We start from the raw sequence: 13,931 nt of genomic DNA on the forward strand, positions 1-13,931 counted from the left end.
TGTGGCTGCAGTTTTCCATAGCTATGGTGTGAAGACTGGCCGCTCGAAGATTGGCACTTATGTTACCACTTTCTTCTCTTGAATAGCTAAAACGTGGAATCTTCATTTTTTTTCTTTTGTCTTTCCCCCTTTCTTCAATGAAGATTCAGGTCTACAAAGCACCTGCAAAGCCTTGGTTAATTTCTATTTTCTATATCTTTTACTCGATGATTTCAACTGAGATGGCCTTTGACAGAGGTATATTTTGTCTGTACCATGTCACTTACTATAAAGAAATATTGCTTTCAGTTCTCATACCCACATTTTTTTCTTATTACCGCACTAATCTCTTGCCCTATCATTTCTAACTTGATCAACCCCCCTGACACCATATAATTTCCTCAGGTACTTCGTTTCTAACAGATTCACCCCTTCTGCACTTTGTTACTTATGACTAACGCTTTGCATCCATACAACTACGGTGGCATTGCTATACCATCAAGCAGACACATCTTTGCCCCAGGAGGTAATGAACTCTCTCAGAATTTGGCATCCCCACGTACCCTATGGCCTGCTACGGTTTCTATGGTTTCAAACGCTGCTATGTCTAAATCCAGGTACTTAAACACGCCAACCAACTATCTCCCCTGCGAAATCTTATGACCTAAATCTTATTTACAGTAAATCAACCCCTTCCTTTCACATACTCACCCAAACTCAGACGCCAATTGCTGCAGTTTCTCACGTCTGCCATTAAAGACGTATCATCAGCAAACAACAGCACAACAGATAACTCACCTCATGAGCCCCTCCAACCCAACAGACTGCAAACCTACCCTTCTCTCCAGGACCCTTGCATTTTCATTCTTCACAATTCTTCTACAAACGCATTATACAACCATGGCGACATCACACAATCTGAAGCTGAATTACTTTTGCCTGGACCTCCCTCGTCTCTTTCTTTTCGTGAACACTCCTTACTTTCTGGGTAGAAATTTCTAATTGCTTCTGTTAGCTTTCCTCACCCATTAAATATTCGTAAAACTTTCCACAAAACATTGCTATTAAAACGCATAATAATGCGTTTTTTCCACATCCATAAATCCTAAATACATATCCTCCTTTTTCTTTAAGTATTTCTCACACACATTCTTCATAGCAAACACTTGATTCACATATCCTTTATCACTCTTATAGACCTTTCCGTAGAGAGCCTGTATAAAGTCATCGTACCGGCCAGTGTCTAATGGTTAAGTAGGCCTTCAGGCTCACTGCTTCTAACAGTCTGCACAGAGAGTGCTAGGCCTCCGAAACCATTGTTTGGTATACATACACTGACGCAAATATACACGCACAAACATACTCAACGCGAACACATATACTAACATGTACAAAATAGACATACATACTGACATAGACAATTGCACAAAACACGTTTAAACACAACATAACAAATCAAAAAAGATACATTAAGAGAGATAAACTTACAGATTGGAAACAATAACAGATAGACAAACAGACATGTGTTGAAACAAACATGACAATAAATACAGGTTCACGTACACAAACATACATATATACACATCGATGCGTAAACATGAAACATACAGAAATGAGTAACCTCAAACTTACTTGAATTGTTGATCTCCCGGACGGTGTTGACAATCACGCGGGTGAAGAGCGCCAATCCTTGCTGTACGCGGGCACCATCAGGATCGGTGGTCGAGACGCCTGTGGAGAAAGTTACAGTGGAAGTGAGAGTCTTGGGATTTTATGGGAAACAGACATTCATGTGCAGTTACAGGGACTATTTATTGAATGTCAAGCTAATCCTAGATCAGTGTATTAGATTTGGTATTATGGTGGAGAGAATATAGAGTTGGGGAGAAACGAATCTACCTCGGTATACCCTGCATGTTGTAGAAGGTGATTGAAGGGATGGAGGCAGGGGCTGTACCGTCCCCATCTTGTAATTGAGGAAAGGAACAGGAACTGTACCGTCCCCATCTTGTAACTGAGGAAAGGAAAGGATGTTCTGGCTCTGGGTGAGGGGAAGAAAGCTTTGGGAATTTCTAGGGACTGAAGTCAGGGGTTGCTGAGAGGACAAGAGCTAAGGAAGGAATAGCACTAATCCTAAAGCAGGAGTTGTGGGAGTGTGATAGAGTGTGAGAAAGCAAATGATATATTGATGCGGGTAACATTGAAAATTGATGGAGAGAGATGGGTGATCATTGGTGCTTATGCACCTACCCAGGAAAAGAAAGACCATGAGAGGCCAGTGTTTTGGGAGCAGCTGAGTGAGTGTGTCAGCAGCTTTGATGCCGAGATCGAGTATTACAGATGGGTGATTCAAATAGAATTGTGAATAATGTTGTAGGTGAAGGCATGATTGGGGTTCATGGGTATTCAGTGTTTTGAATGGAAATGGTGAAAGCTTGTGGGGTTGTGTGCCGAAAAAGGATGGTGATTGGGAATACCTGGTTTGAAAAGAGGGATTAACACAAGCATACGTATGTGGGTAAGAAAGATGGTCAGCGGGCATTACTGGATTCTCATCAATTGATAAGCTTGGAAAAGAGAGATTTTTGGATGTAAAAGTGCTAAGAGGGGAAGCTGGTGGGATGCCTGGTCATTTCTTGTGGGGGCGAGTGAAGATTTGTAGAGGGAACAATGTCGGTGAGAGAAGAATGATAAAGAGCAAGTAGCCTGGAATGAAAATTTGTGTAAAGAAATACCAGGAGATTGAGGAGAGAATGGCAAAAGATGAAAGAAATTAAGCAAGGGGAGTAAGTGAGGAATGAAAGGTATTTAAGGAAATAGTGCTGGCATGTGCAATAAATACAGGTGTATCATGCAAAAGGTGGGAAGTGAGCAGATTAGAAAAGGTAGTGAGTGGTAGAATGAAAAAGTAAAATTGTTAGAGAAGAGAAAGAGAGACATTTGGGCGGCACTTACAAGGAAGGAGTAAAAATGATTGGGAAATGTATAATAGAAGGTGGCAGGAGGTGAAGTGGAAGGTGCAAGGTATAAAAAAGAGGGCAAATGAGAGTTGGGGTGAGAGAGTATTTGCAAACTTTCGGGAAGATGAGATGTTTTGCATCTGTGAGTGGGACAAAAGTTAGTGATGGAGTGAGTAGGGTTGTAGTATACTGAAGGACTTATGAATGTATTTAATGATAAAGTGGCAGAAGTAGGTGTTTTGGTAGAGGTAGTATGCGAAGTGAAGGAGTCATGGAGAGTGGTTTGGTCAACAGAAAAGAGATGTGCGTAGGTTTAAATGTGACGGGGCGGCTGAAGTGGATGATACTGCAGCTGAATTTATGAAGATAGGGGTTGCATTTATTTTCTATTGGTTGGTAAGGATTTCTAATGTATGTGTGGATCATGGTGAATAGAGTGGTAAGTTGTATGGAGAATCTCTATCAACCCTGTCAAAGCAAAACCTTGATCCACACATCCTCTACCACTCCTAAAATCGCATTGTTCCACTCCAGTATGATGCATCGTGCTTGCGACTACCCTCTCAAAAACTGCTCCTCCAAACAACTTCTCAGGTACGCTCAACACACGTACACCTTTGTCGTATGAACACTCATCTCTTTTTTCCTTGCCGTCACACAATGGCAATGTATAGGCATTCTATCAATCCTTATTCACGTCCCTGAGATCCATACATACACTGAAAATTCTAACTAAGCGATCAACAACACGGTCATCCCCTTTCTTGAGAAACTGAACTGCATACCATCCACTCTAGCCGCCTTGTCACATTCTATCATAACCAAAGCTTCCACCACTGCTTCTTTCTTCACTAAACCACTTGTCATGACTCACTCTCTTCTAATACCTCTCCGACTCAAAAGCTCTACATCTGCCAACCTGTCGTCATAAACTTTCAGCAAATTTTCAAAGTTTCACTTTATCTTTTTTTCGCCTCGTCACTGCCAGTTACCAATTCCGCATTTGCCTCTTCACAGTTGTTCACATTGATTCTCTTGTTTTCCTTGCAAGGCCACCTTAAAAAGCATTTTCTCAATCCCTGAAGTTTGCTGATACTCAATTGCCTATCATCATCATTCTTGTCATGGTCATGTGCTTATGCACTAATACTCGCTCATCTCTCGTAATCACTTTTATTTCTATACGAATGTATAAAATTACATTCTTTCTCACATCTTCACAAATCCTGCTACAGCTATCCCTTCTCCAGTTCTTGCCTTCGCACCAATTCTTGCCTTCTGACATTCTCAACTATTTTTCCGTTTTACCCTCAGCTTTCTCGTACTTAGAGCTAGAGCAACTGGGTTCCTTTTCTCAAACATTCGATCCAACACTCCTTTTTTCTTCATCTTGGTTAAATCCACATACATTTAGACATCCCAGCCCGAGCCTTCTAAGAGGATGAACACTGCTCGTTTGGCTTGTACTTCTGTTCCATCTTTAAGTAACTGTAATATAAGAAGGGAAGGGTGTTAAGCTCCCCACTTCCTCCCCTCTTGTTAGCCTTCTACAGCTCCCATGGAATACATGGAAAGTATTCTTTCTCGTCTCGTAAGAGGTTGCTAAAAGACTTGATGGTCGTGATATTCAACATCATCATAACTATTTTTCCAGGAAACACCAGTATCTTAAACTTTCAAAATGTACCAGACAGTAATACTGTCACTGTCAGCAGACATCTACGTTACTGGCACATCAAGCAAGTAGCCAAAAATAATGTGTATTAATGTGTGAGCGATAAAACAAAATCAACAAACCTATGATAATGAAAATCAGAACGAACTATATAGATCTCTTGGCAGGTAAATACACAACTTACGACGAGTAATGAATCCGTTTACGGACTTGAAATGAGGCACCAAAGAATCAAACTTGAAAACATACATGTATGTACATATATATATATATGTATATATATATATATATATATATATATATATATATATATATATATATATATATATATATATATATATATATATATATATATATATATATATATATATATATATATATATATATATATATATATATATATATATATGTGTGTGTGTGTGTGTGGATTAGGTGTTTGCTCGGAAAAATGAATGTGAGAAGTACTTAGAAAAGCAAATGGATTTGTATATAGCATTTATGGATCTGGAGAAGGCATATGACAGAGTTGATAAAGATGCTCTGTGGAAGGTATTAAGAATATATGGTGTGGGAGGTAAGTTGTCAGAAGCAAAATTCTTATCGATGATGTAAGGCATGTATACGTGTAGGAAGAGAGGAAAGTGATTGGTTCTAAATGAATGTTGGTTTGCGGCAGGGGTGCGTGATGTCTCCACGGTTGTTTAATTTGTTTATGGATGGGGTTGTTAGGGAGGTAAATGCTAGAGTTTTGGAAAGAGGGGCAAGTATGTAGTCTGTTGTGGATGAGAGAGCTTGGGAAGTGAGTCAGTTGTTGTTGAGTGATGATACAGCACTAGTAGCTGATTCGGGTGAGAAACTGCAGAAGGTGGTGACTGAGTTTGGTAAAGTGTGTGAAAGAAGAAAGTTGAGAGTAAATGTGAATAAGAGCAAGGTTATTAGGTACAGTAGGGTTGAGAGACTAGTCAATTGGGAGGTAGGTTTGAATGGAGAAAAACTTGAGAGTGTGAAGTGTTTTAGATATCTGGGAGTGGATTTGGCAGCGGATGGAGCCATGGAAGAGAAAGTGAGTCACAGGGTGGGGGAGGGGGCGAAACTTCTTGTCTTTCAACCCTACTGTCCCTAATAACCTTGCTCTTATTCACATTTAGTCTCAACCTTCTTCTTTCACTCACTTTACCAAACTCCATCACCAGCTTCTGCAGTTTCTTACCCGAATCAGCCACCAGCGCTGTATCATCAGCGAACAACAACTGACTCACTTCCCAAGCTTTCTCATCCTCAGCAGTTTGCATATCTACCCCTCTCTCCAAAACTCTTGCATTCACCTCCCTAGAAATACCATCTGTAAACAAATTTAACAAACATGGAGACATCGCACACCCCTACCGCAAACGGACATTCACTGAGAACCAATCACTTTCCTCTCTTCCTACTCGTACACATGCCTTAAATCCTCGATGTAAACTTTACACTGCTTGTAGCAATTTGCCTATCACGCCATATATTCTTAATACCTTCCACAGAGCATCTCTATTAACTCTATCAAATGCCTTCTCCAAATGCATAAATGCTACATACAAATCCATTTGCTTTCTAAGTATTTTTCACGTACATTCTTCAAAGCAAACACCTGATCCAAATATCCTCTACCACTTCTCAAACCACACTGCTCTTCCCCAGTCTGATGCTTTGTACATGCCTTCACCCTCTCAATCAATACCCTACCATAGGATTTCAGAGGAATACTCATCATACTTATACCTCTGTAATTTGAGCACTCACCTTTATCCCTTTTGTCTTTGTACAATGGCACTATGCATGCAGTCCGCCAATCCTCAGCCACCTCACCATGAGTCATACATATATTAAATAAACTTACAAGCCAGTCAACAACACAGTCACCCCCGTTTTCAATAGATTCCACTGCAATTCTGTCCAAACCCGCTGCCTTGAAGGCTTTCATTTTCCACAAAGCTTTTACTACCTCTTCTCAGTTTACCAAATCATTCTCCCTTCCCCTCTCACTTTGCACACCACCTCGACCACTCTATCATCAAACACATTCAACAAACCTTCAAAATACTCACTCCATCTCCTTCTCACTTTACCACTGCTTGTTATCACCTCCCCATTAGCCCCCTTCACTGAAGCTCCCATGTTTTCCCCTGTCTTACACATTTTATCTACCTTCTTCCAAAACATCTTTTTATTCTCCAAAAAATTTAATGATACTCTCTGACCTCAAGTCTCATTTGCCCTCTTTTTCACCTCTTGCACCTATCTCTTGACCTCCGGCCTCTTCCTTTTATACATCTCCCACTTATTTGCATTATTTCCCTGCAAAAATCATCGAAATGCCCATATCTTCTCTTTCACTAATAATTCTACTTCTTCATTCCTTTATTCACTACCCTTTCTAATCTGCCCACTTCCCACGCTTCTCATGCCACAAGCATCATTTATGCAAGCCGTCACTACTTCCGTAAATACATCCCATTCCTCCCCACTTCCTTTACGTCCTTTGCTCTCACCTTTTTCCATTTTCTACTCATTCTCTCCTGGTACTTCCTCACACAAGTCTCCTTCTCAAGCTCACTTACTCTCACCACTCTCTTTACCTCAACATTCTCTCTTCTTTTCTGAAAACCTATACAAATATTCACCTTCGCCTGCACAAGATAATGATCAGACATCCCTCTAGTTGCACCTCTCAGCACATTAACATCCAAGAGTTTCTCTTTCACGCGCCTATCAGTTAACACTTATTATTATTTAATATTACCCCTGGCGATAGGGGAGAAATAATACTTCTCACGCATCCATCATGTATCGTAGAAGATAACTAAAGGGGACGAAAGCGGGGGGGTTAAAAACCCTCCCCTCCTTGTATTTTGACTTTCTAAAAGGGAAAACAGAAGAAGGAGTCACGCAAGGGGTGCTCATCCTCCACGAAGGCTCAGACTGGGATGTGTAAATGTGTGTGGATATAACCAAGATGAGAAAAAAGAAGAGATAGGTAGTATGTTTGAGGAAAGGAACTCGTATGTTCTGGCTCCGAATGAAACGAAGCTCAATGGTAAAGTGGAAGATTTGTTTGGGAATGTGTTGGGAGTAAAGTCAGGGGTTGGTGAGATGTCAAGAGCAAGGGAAGGAGTAGGACTACTCCTGAAACAGGAGTGGTGGAAGTATGTGACAGAGTGTAAGAAAGTAAACTCTAGATTGATATAGGTAATACTGAAAGTAGATAGAGAGAGAGGGGTGATTATTGCTGCATATGCACCTGGACATGAGAGGAAACATCATGAGACGCAAGTGTTTTGGGAGCAGCTGAGTAAGTGTGCTAGTATTGATGCACGAGACCGGGTTATAGTCATGGGTGATTTGAATGCAAAGGTGAGTAATGTGGCAGCTGAGGGAATTATTGATGAACATGGGGTGTTCAGTGTTGTAAATGGAAATGGTGATGATCTTGTATATTTTTGCTCCGAGAAAGGACTGGTGATTGGGAATACCTGGTTTAAAAAGAGAGATATCCATAAGAATACGTATGTAAGTAGGAGAGATGGCCCGAGAGCGTTATTGGATATAAATATATATATATATATATATATATATATATATATATATATATATTTTTTTTTTTTTTTTTTTTTTTTTTTATACTTTGTCGCTGTCTCCCGCGTCTGCGAGGTAGCGCAAGGAAACAGACGAAAGAAATGGCCCAACCCCCCCCCCCATACACATGTACATACACATGTCCACACACGTGTATACATACCTACACAGCTTTCCATGGTCCACCCCAGACGCCTCACATGCCTTGATTCACTCCACTGACAGCACGTCAACCCCTGTATACCACATCGCTCCAATTCACTCTATTCCTTGCCCTCCTTACACCCTCCTGCATGTTCAGGCCCCGATCACACAAAATCTTTTTCACTCCATCTTTCCACCTCCAATTTGGTCTCCCTCTTCTCCTCGTTCCCTCCACCTCCGACACATATATCCTCTTGGTCAATCTTTCCTCACTCATTCTCTCCATGTGCCCAAACCATTTCAAAACACCCTCTTCTGCTCTCTCAACCACGCTCTTTTTATTTCCACACATCTCTCTTACCCTTACGTTACTTACTCGATCAAACCACCTCACACCACACATTGTCCTCAAACATCTCATTTCCAGCACATCCATCCTCCTGCGCACAACTCTATCCATAGCCCACGCCTCGCAACCATACAACATTGTTGGAACCACTATTCCTTCAAACATACCCATTTTTGCTTTCCGAGATAATGTTCTCGACTTCCACACATTTTTCAAGGCTCCCAAAATTTTCGCCCCCTCCCCCACCCTATGATCCACTTCCGCTTCCATGGTTCCATCCGCTGACAGATCCACTCCCAGATATCTAAAACACTTCACTTCCTCCAGTTTTTCTCCATTCAAACTTACCTCCCAATTGACTTGACCCTCAACCCTACTGTACCTAATAACCTTGCTCTTATTCACATTTACTCTTAACTTTCTTCTTCCACACACTTTACCAAACTCAGTCACCAGCTTCTGCAGTTTCTCACATGAATCAGCCACCAGCGCTGTATCATCAGCGAACAACAACTGACTCACTTCCCAGGCTCTCTCATCCCCAACAGACTTCATACTTGCCCCTCTTTCCAGGACTCTTGCATTCACCTCCCTAACAACCCCATCCATAAACAAATTAAACAACCATGGAGACATCACACACCCCTGCCGCAAACCTACATTCACTGAGAACCAATCACTTTCCTCTCTTCCTACACGTACACATGCCTTACATCCTCGATAAAAACTTTTCACTGCTTCTAACAACTTGCCTCCCACACCATATATTCTTAATACCTTCCACAGAGCATCTCTATCAACTCTATCATATGCCTTCTCCAGATCCATAAATGCTACATACAAATCCATTTGCTTTTCTAAGTATTTCTCACATACATTCTTCAAAGCAAACACCTGATCCACACATCCTCTACCACTTCTGAAACCGCACTGCTCTTCCCCAATCTGATGCTCTGTACATGCCTTCACCCTCTCAATCAATACCCTCCCATATAATTTACCAGGAATACTCAACAAACTTATACCTCTGTAATTTGAGCACTCACTCTTATCCCCTTTGCCTTTGTACAATGGCACTATGCACGCATTCCGCCAATCCTCAGGCACCTCACCATGAGTCATACATACATTAAATAACCTTACCAACCAGTCAACAATACAGTCACCCCCTTTTTTAATAAATTCCACTGCAATACCATCCAAACCTGCTGCCTTGCCGGCTTTCATCTTCCGCAAAGCTTTTACTACCTCTTCTCTGTTTACCAAATCATTTTCCCTAACCCTCTCACTTTGCACACCACCTCGACCAAAACACCCTATATCTGCCACTCTGTCATCAGACACATTCAACAAACCTTCAAAATACTCATTCCATCTCCTTCTCACATCACCACTACTTGTTATCACCTCCCCATTTACGCCCTTCACTGAAGTTCCCATTTGCTCCCTTGTCTTACGCACCCTATTTACCTCCTTCCAGAACATCTTTTTATTCTCCCTAAAATTTACTGATAGTCTCTCACCCCAACTCTCATTTGCCCTTTTTTTCACCTCTTGCACCTTTCTCTTGACCTCCTGTCTCTTTCTTTTATACTTCTCCCACTCAATTGCATTTTTTCCCTGCAAAAATCGTCCAAATGCCTCTCTCTTCTCTTTCACTAATACTCTTACTTCTTCATCCCACCACTCACTACCCTTTCTAATTAACCCACCTCCCACTCTTCTCATGCCACAAGCATCTTTTGCGCAATCCATCACTGATTCCCTAAATACATCCCATTCCTCCCCCACTCCCCTTACTTCCATTGTTCTCACCTTTTTCCATTCTGTACACAGTCTCTCCTGGTACTTCCCCACACAGGTCTCCTTCCCAAGCTCACTTATTCTCACCACCTTCTTCACCCCAACATTCACTCCTCTTTTCTGAAAACCCATACTAATCTTCACCTTAGCCTCCACAAGATAATGATCAGACAACCCTCCAGTTGCACCTCTCAGCACATTAACATCCAAAAGTCTCTCTTTCGCACGCCTGTCAATTAACACGTAATCCAATAACGCTCTCTGGCCATCTCTCCTACTTACATAAGTATACTTATGTATATCTCGCTTTTTAAACCAGGTATTCCCAATCATCAGTCCTTTTTCAGCACATAAATCTACAAGCTCTTCACCATTTCCATTTACAACACTGAACACCCCATGCATACCAATTATTCCCTCAACTGCCACATTACTCACCTTTGCATTCAAATCACCCATCACTATAACCCGGTCTCGTGCATCAAAACCGCTAACACACTCATTCAGCTGCTCCCAAAACACTTGCCTCTCATGATCTTTCTTCTCATGCCCAGGTGCATATGCACCAATAATCACCCACCTCTCTCCATCAACTTTCAATTTTACCCATATTAATCGAGAATTTACTTTCTTACATTCTATCACATACTCCCACAACTCCTGTTTAAGGAGCATTGCTACTCCTTCCCTTGCTCTTGTCCTCTCACTAACCCCTGACTTCACTCCCCAGACATTTCCAAACCACTCTTCCCCTTTACCCTTGAGCTTCGTTTCACTCACAGCCAAAACATCCAGGTTCCTTTCCTCAAACATACTACCTATCTCTCCTTTTTTCACATCTTGGTTACATCCACACACATTTAGGCACCCCACTCTGAGCCTTCGAGGAGGATGATCACTCCCCGCGTGACTCCTTCTTCTGTTTCCCATTTTAGAAAGTTAATACAAGGAGGGGAGGATTTCCGGCCCCCCGCTCCCGTCCCCTCTAGTCGCTTTCTACGACACGCGAGGAATACGTGGGAAGTATTCTTTCACCCCTATCCCCAGGGATAATATACATATATATATACATATACACACACACACACATACACACACATACGCACATACCCACACACACACACACATACATATATATACATATGAAAAATGTAAGAAACAATTTAGAAACAAACTTTTAGCTTGAAATGAATGAAAAAAATGAATGTCACATAATGGTTCAACCTCTGGCTATGGAAAAGGAAATGTACAATTTATTCACACAAACGTAAATAGCAGTTCTCATCAATTTCACCACTGTATCAATAAGCTTCAATGTCTAAGCTACATTTTTCTCCAAATATATATATATATATATATATATATATATATATATATATATATATATACAATATCAACTGAGACCGCATCTAGGAACACTCTAGAGACCATGAAAGGTTTGTTGTTACTGTATTGCTTAAGTTGTTGTGAGATTTGTTGTACAAGATATTGAAGAGAGCGTAAAACTACCCCTCTATGTAGGAGAAGTAGGAAATCACAACTTACCCTCCAGGCCTTCAACGCTAGCTTGTTCGGTCAAAATGGCGTCCATGGTTTCGATTAGATGTTGTTTCATTTCTGAAAATGAAAGGAAAATTGTATATATTAATAGTGATAACAGTAACAGTGATAATGATTATGATAATAATAATGGCAGAAATGATAATAAAAACAATAATGATAATAATAATCATAATGATAATAATAAGAATAATGATAATAATGATAGTAATAATAATAATAATAATAATAATAATAATAATAATAATAATAATAATAATAGTAATAAGAATGATAAAAAGGATGAATGATAATAAAATGATGGTGATAATGATCATAGCAATTAGTAATAATAATGATAATGATAATAATAATGATAATAATAATTATAATAATGATAATAATGATAATAATAATAATAATGATAGTAATAATAATAATAATAATAATAATAATAATAACAATAATAATAATAATAATAACAATAATAAAAATAATAATAATAATAATAATAATAATAATAATAATAATAATAATAATAATAATGATAATGATAACAATAATAATGATAATAGTAATGATAATAATGATGATAATAACAATAATACGAAAGTAAATTCTAGATTGATATGGGTAAAACTGAAAGCGGATGGAGAGAGATGGGTGATAATTTGTGCATATGCACCTGGGCATGAGAAGAAAGACCATGAAAGACATATGTTTTGGGAGCAGCTGAGTGAGTGTGTTAGTACTTTTGATGCACGAGACCGGGTTATAGTGATGGGTGATTTGAATGCAATGGTGAGCAATGTGGCAGTTGAGGGAATAATTGGTGTACATGGGGTGTTCAGTGTTGTAAATGGAAATGGTGAAGAGTTTGTAGATTTATGTGCTGGAAAAGGACAGGTGATTTGGAATACCTGGTTTAAAAAAGAAAGATTTACATATTTATAGGTATGTAAGTAGGAGAGATGGCCAGAGAACGTTATTGGATTACGTGTTAAATGATAGGCGCGCGATAGAGAGACTTTTGGATGTTAATGTGCTGAGAGGTGCAATAGGAGGGATGTCTGATCATTACCTTGTGGAGGCGAAGATGAAGATTTGTAGAGGTTTTCAGAAAAGAAGAGAGAATGTTAGTGTGAAGAGAGCGGTGAGAGTAAATGAGCTTGGGAAGGAGACTTGTGTGAGGAAGTGACAGGTGAGACTAAGAACAGAATCCAAAAAGGTGAGGACAAAGGACGCAAGGGGAGTGGAGGAGGAATGGGATGTATTTCGGGAAGCAGTGATGGCTTGTTCAAAAGATGATTGTGGCATGGGAAGCGTGGGAGGTGGGAAGATTAGAAAGGGTAGTGAGTGGTGGGATGAAGTAAGATTATTAGTGAGAGAGAAGAGGGAGGCATTTGGACGATTTTTGCAGGGAAATAATGCAAATAACTAGGAGATGTACTAAAGAAAGAGGCAGGAGGTCAAGAGAAAGGTGCAAGAGGCAAAAAAGAGGGCAAATGAGAGTTGGGGTGAGAGAGTATCAATATATTCTAGAGAGAATAAAATGATATTTGGGAAGGAGGTAAAGTTTGTAAGACAAGGGAACAATTGGGAACAAGTATTGGCGATGTGAGAAGGAGATGGAGTGAGTATTTTGAAGGCTTGTTGAATGTGTTTGATGATAGAGTGGCAGATATAGGGTGTGTTGGTCGAGGTGGTGTGCAAAGTGAGAGGGTTAGGGAGAATGATTTGGAGAACAGAGAAGATGTAATAAAACCTTTGTGGAAGATGAAAGCCGGCAAAGCAGCGGGTTTTGATGGTATTGCAGTAGAATTTATTGAAAAAGTGGATGATTGTATTGTTGACTGGTTGGTAAGGT

At 40.1% G+C, this 13,931-nt stretch overlaps 1 protein-coding gene across 1 annotated transcript in view; it reads right to left on the bottom strand.

The window, feature by feature from the left end:
* Positions 1 to 1,519: 1,519 nt before the first annotated feature.
* Positions 1,520 to 13,931, bottom strand: part of LOC139757571 (uncharacterized) — a 68,803-nt gene continuing 56,391 nt past the window's right edge. The window contains exons 3-4 of the mRNA XM_071678176.1: positions 12,071 to 12,142; positions 1,520 to 1,710 (exon numbers count right to left, since the gene is read on the bottom strand). Of these exons, the coding sequence (XP_071534277.1) occupies positions 1,535 to 1,710; positions 12,071 to 12,142 (248 nt within the window). The 3' untranslated portion in view covers positions 1,520 to 1,534. The remainder of the gene's footprint in view (positions 1,711 to 12,070; positions 12,143 to 13,931) is intronic.

The sequence above is a fragment of the Panulirus ornatus genome, chromosome 27 (genome assembly GCF_036320965.1).
Source record: "Panulirus ornatus isolate Po-2019 chromosome 27, ASM3632096v1, whole genome shotgun sequence".
Taxonomy (NCBI): Eukaryota; Metazoa; Arthropoda; class Malacostraca; order Decapoda; family Palinuridae; genus Panulirus; species Panulirus ornatus.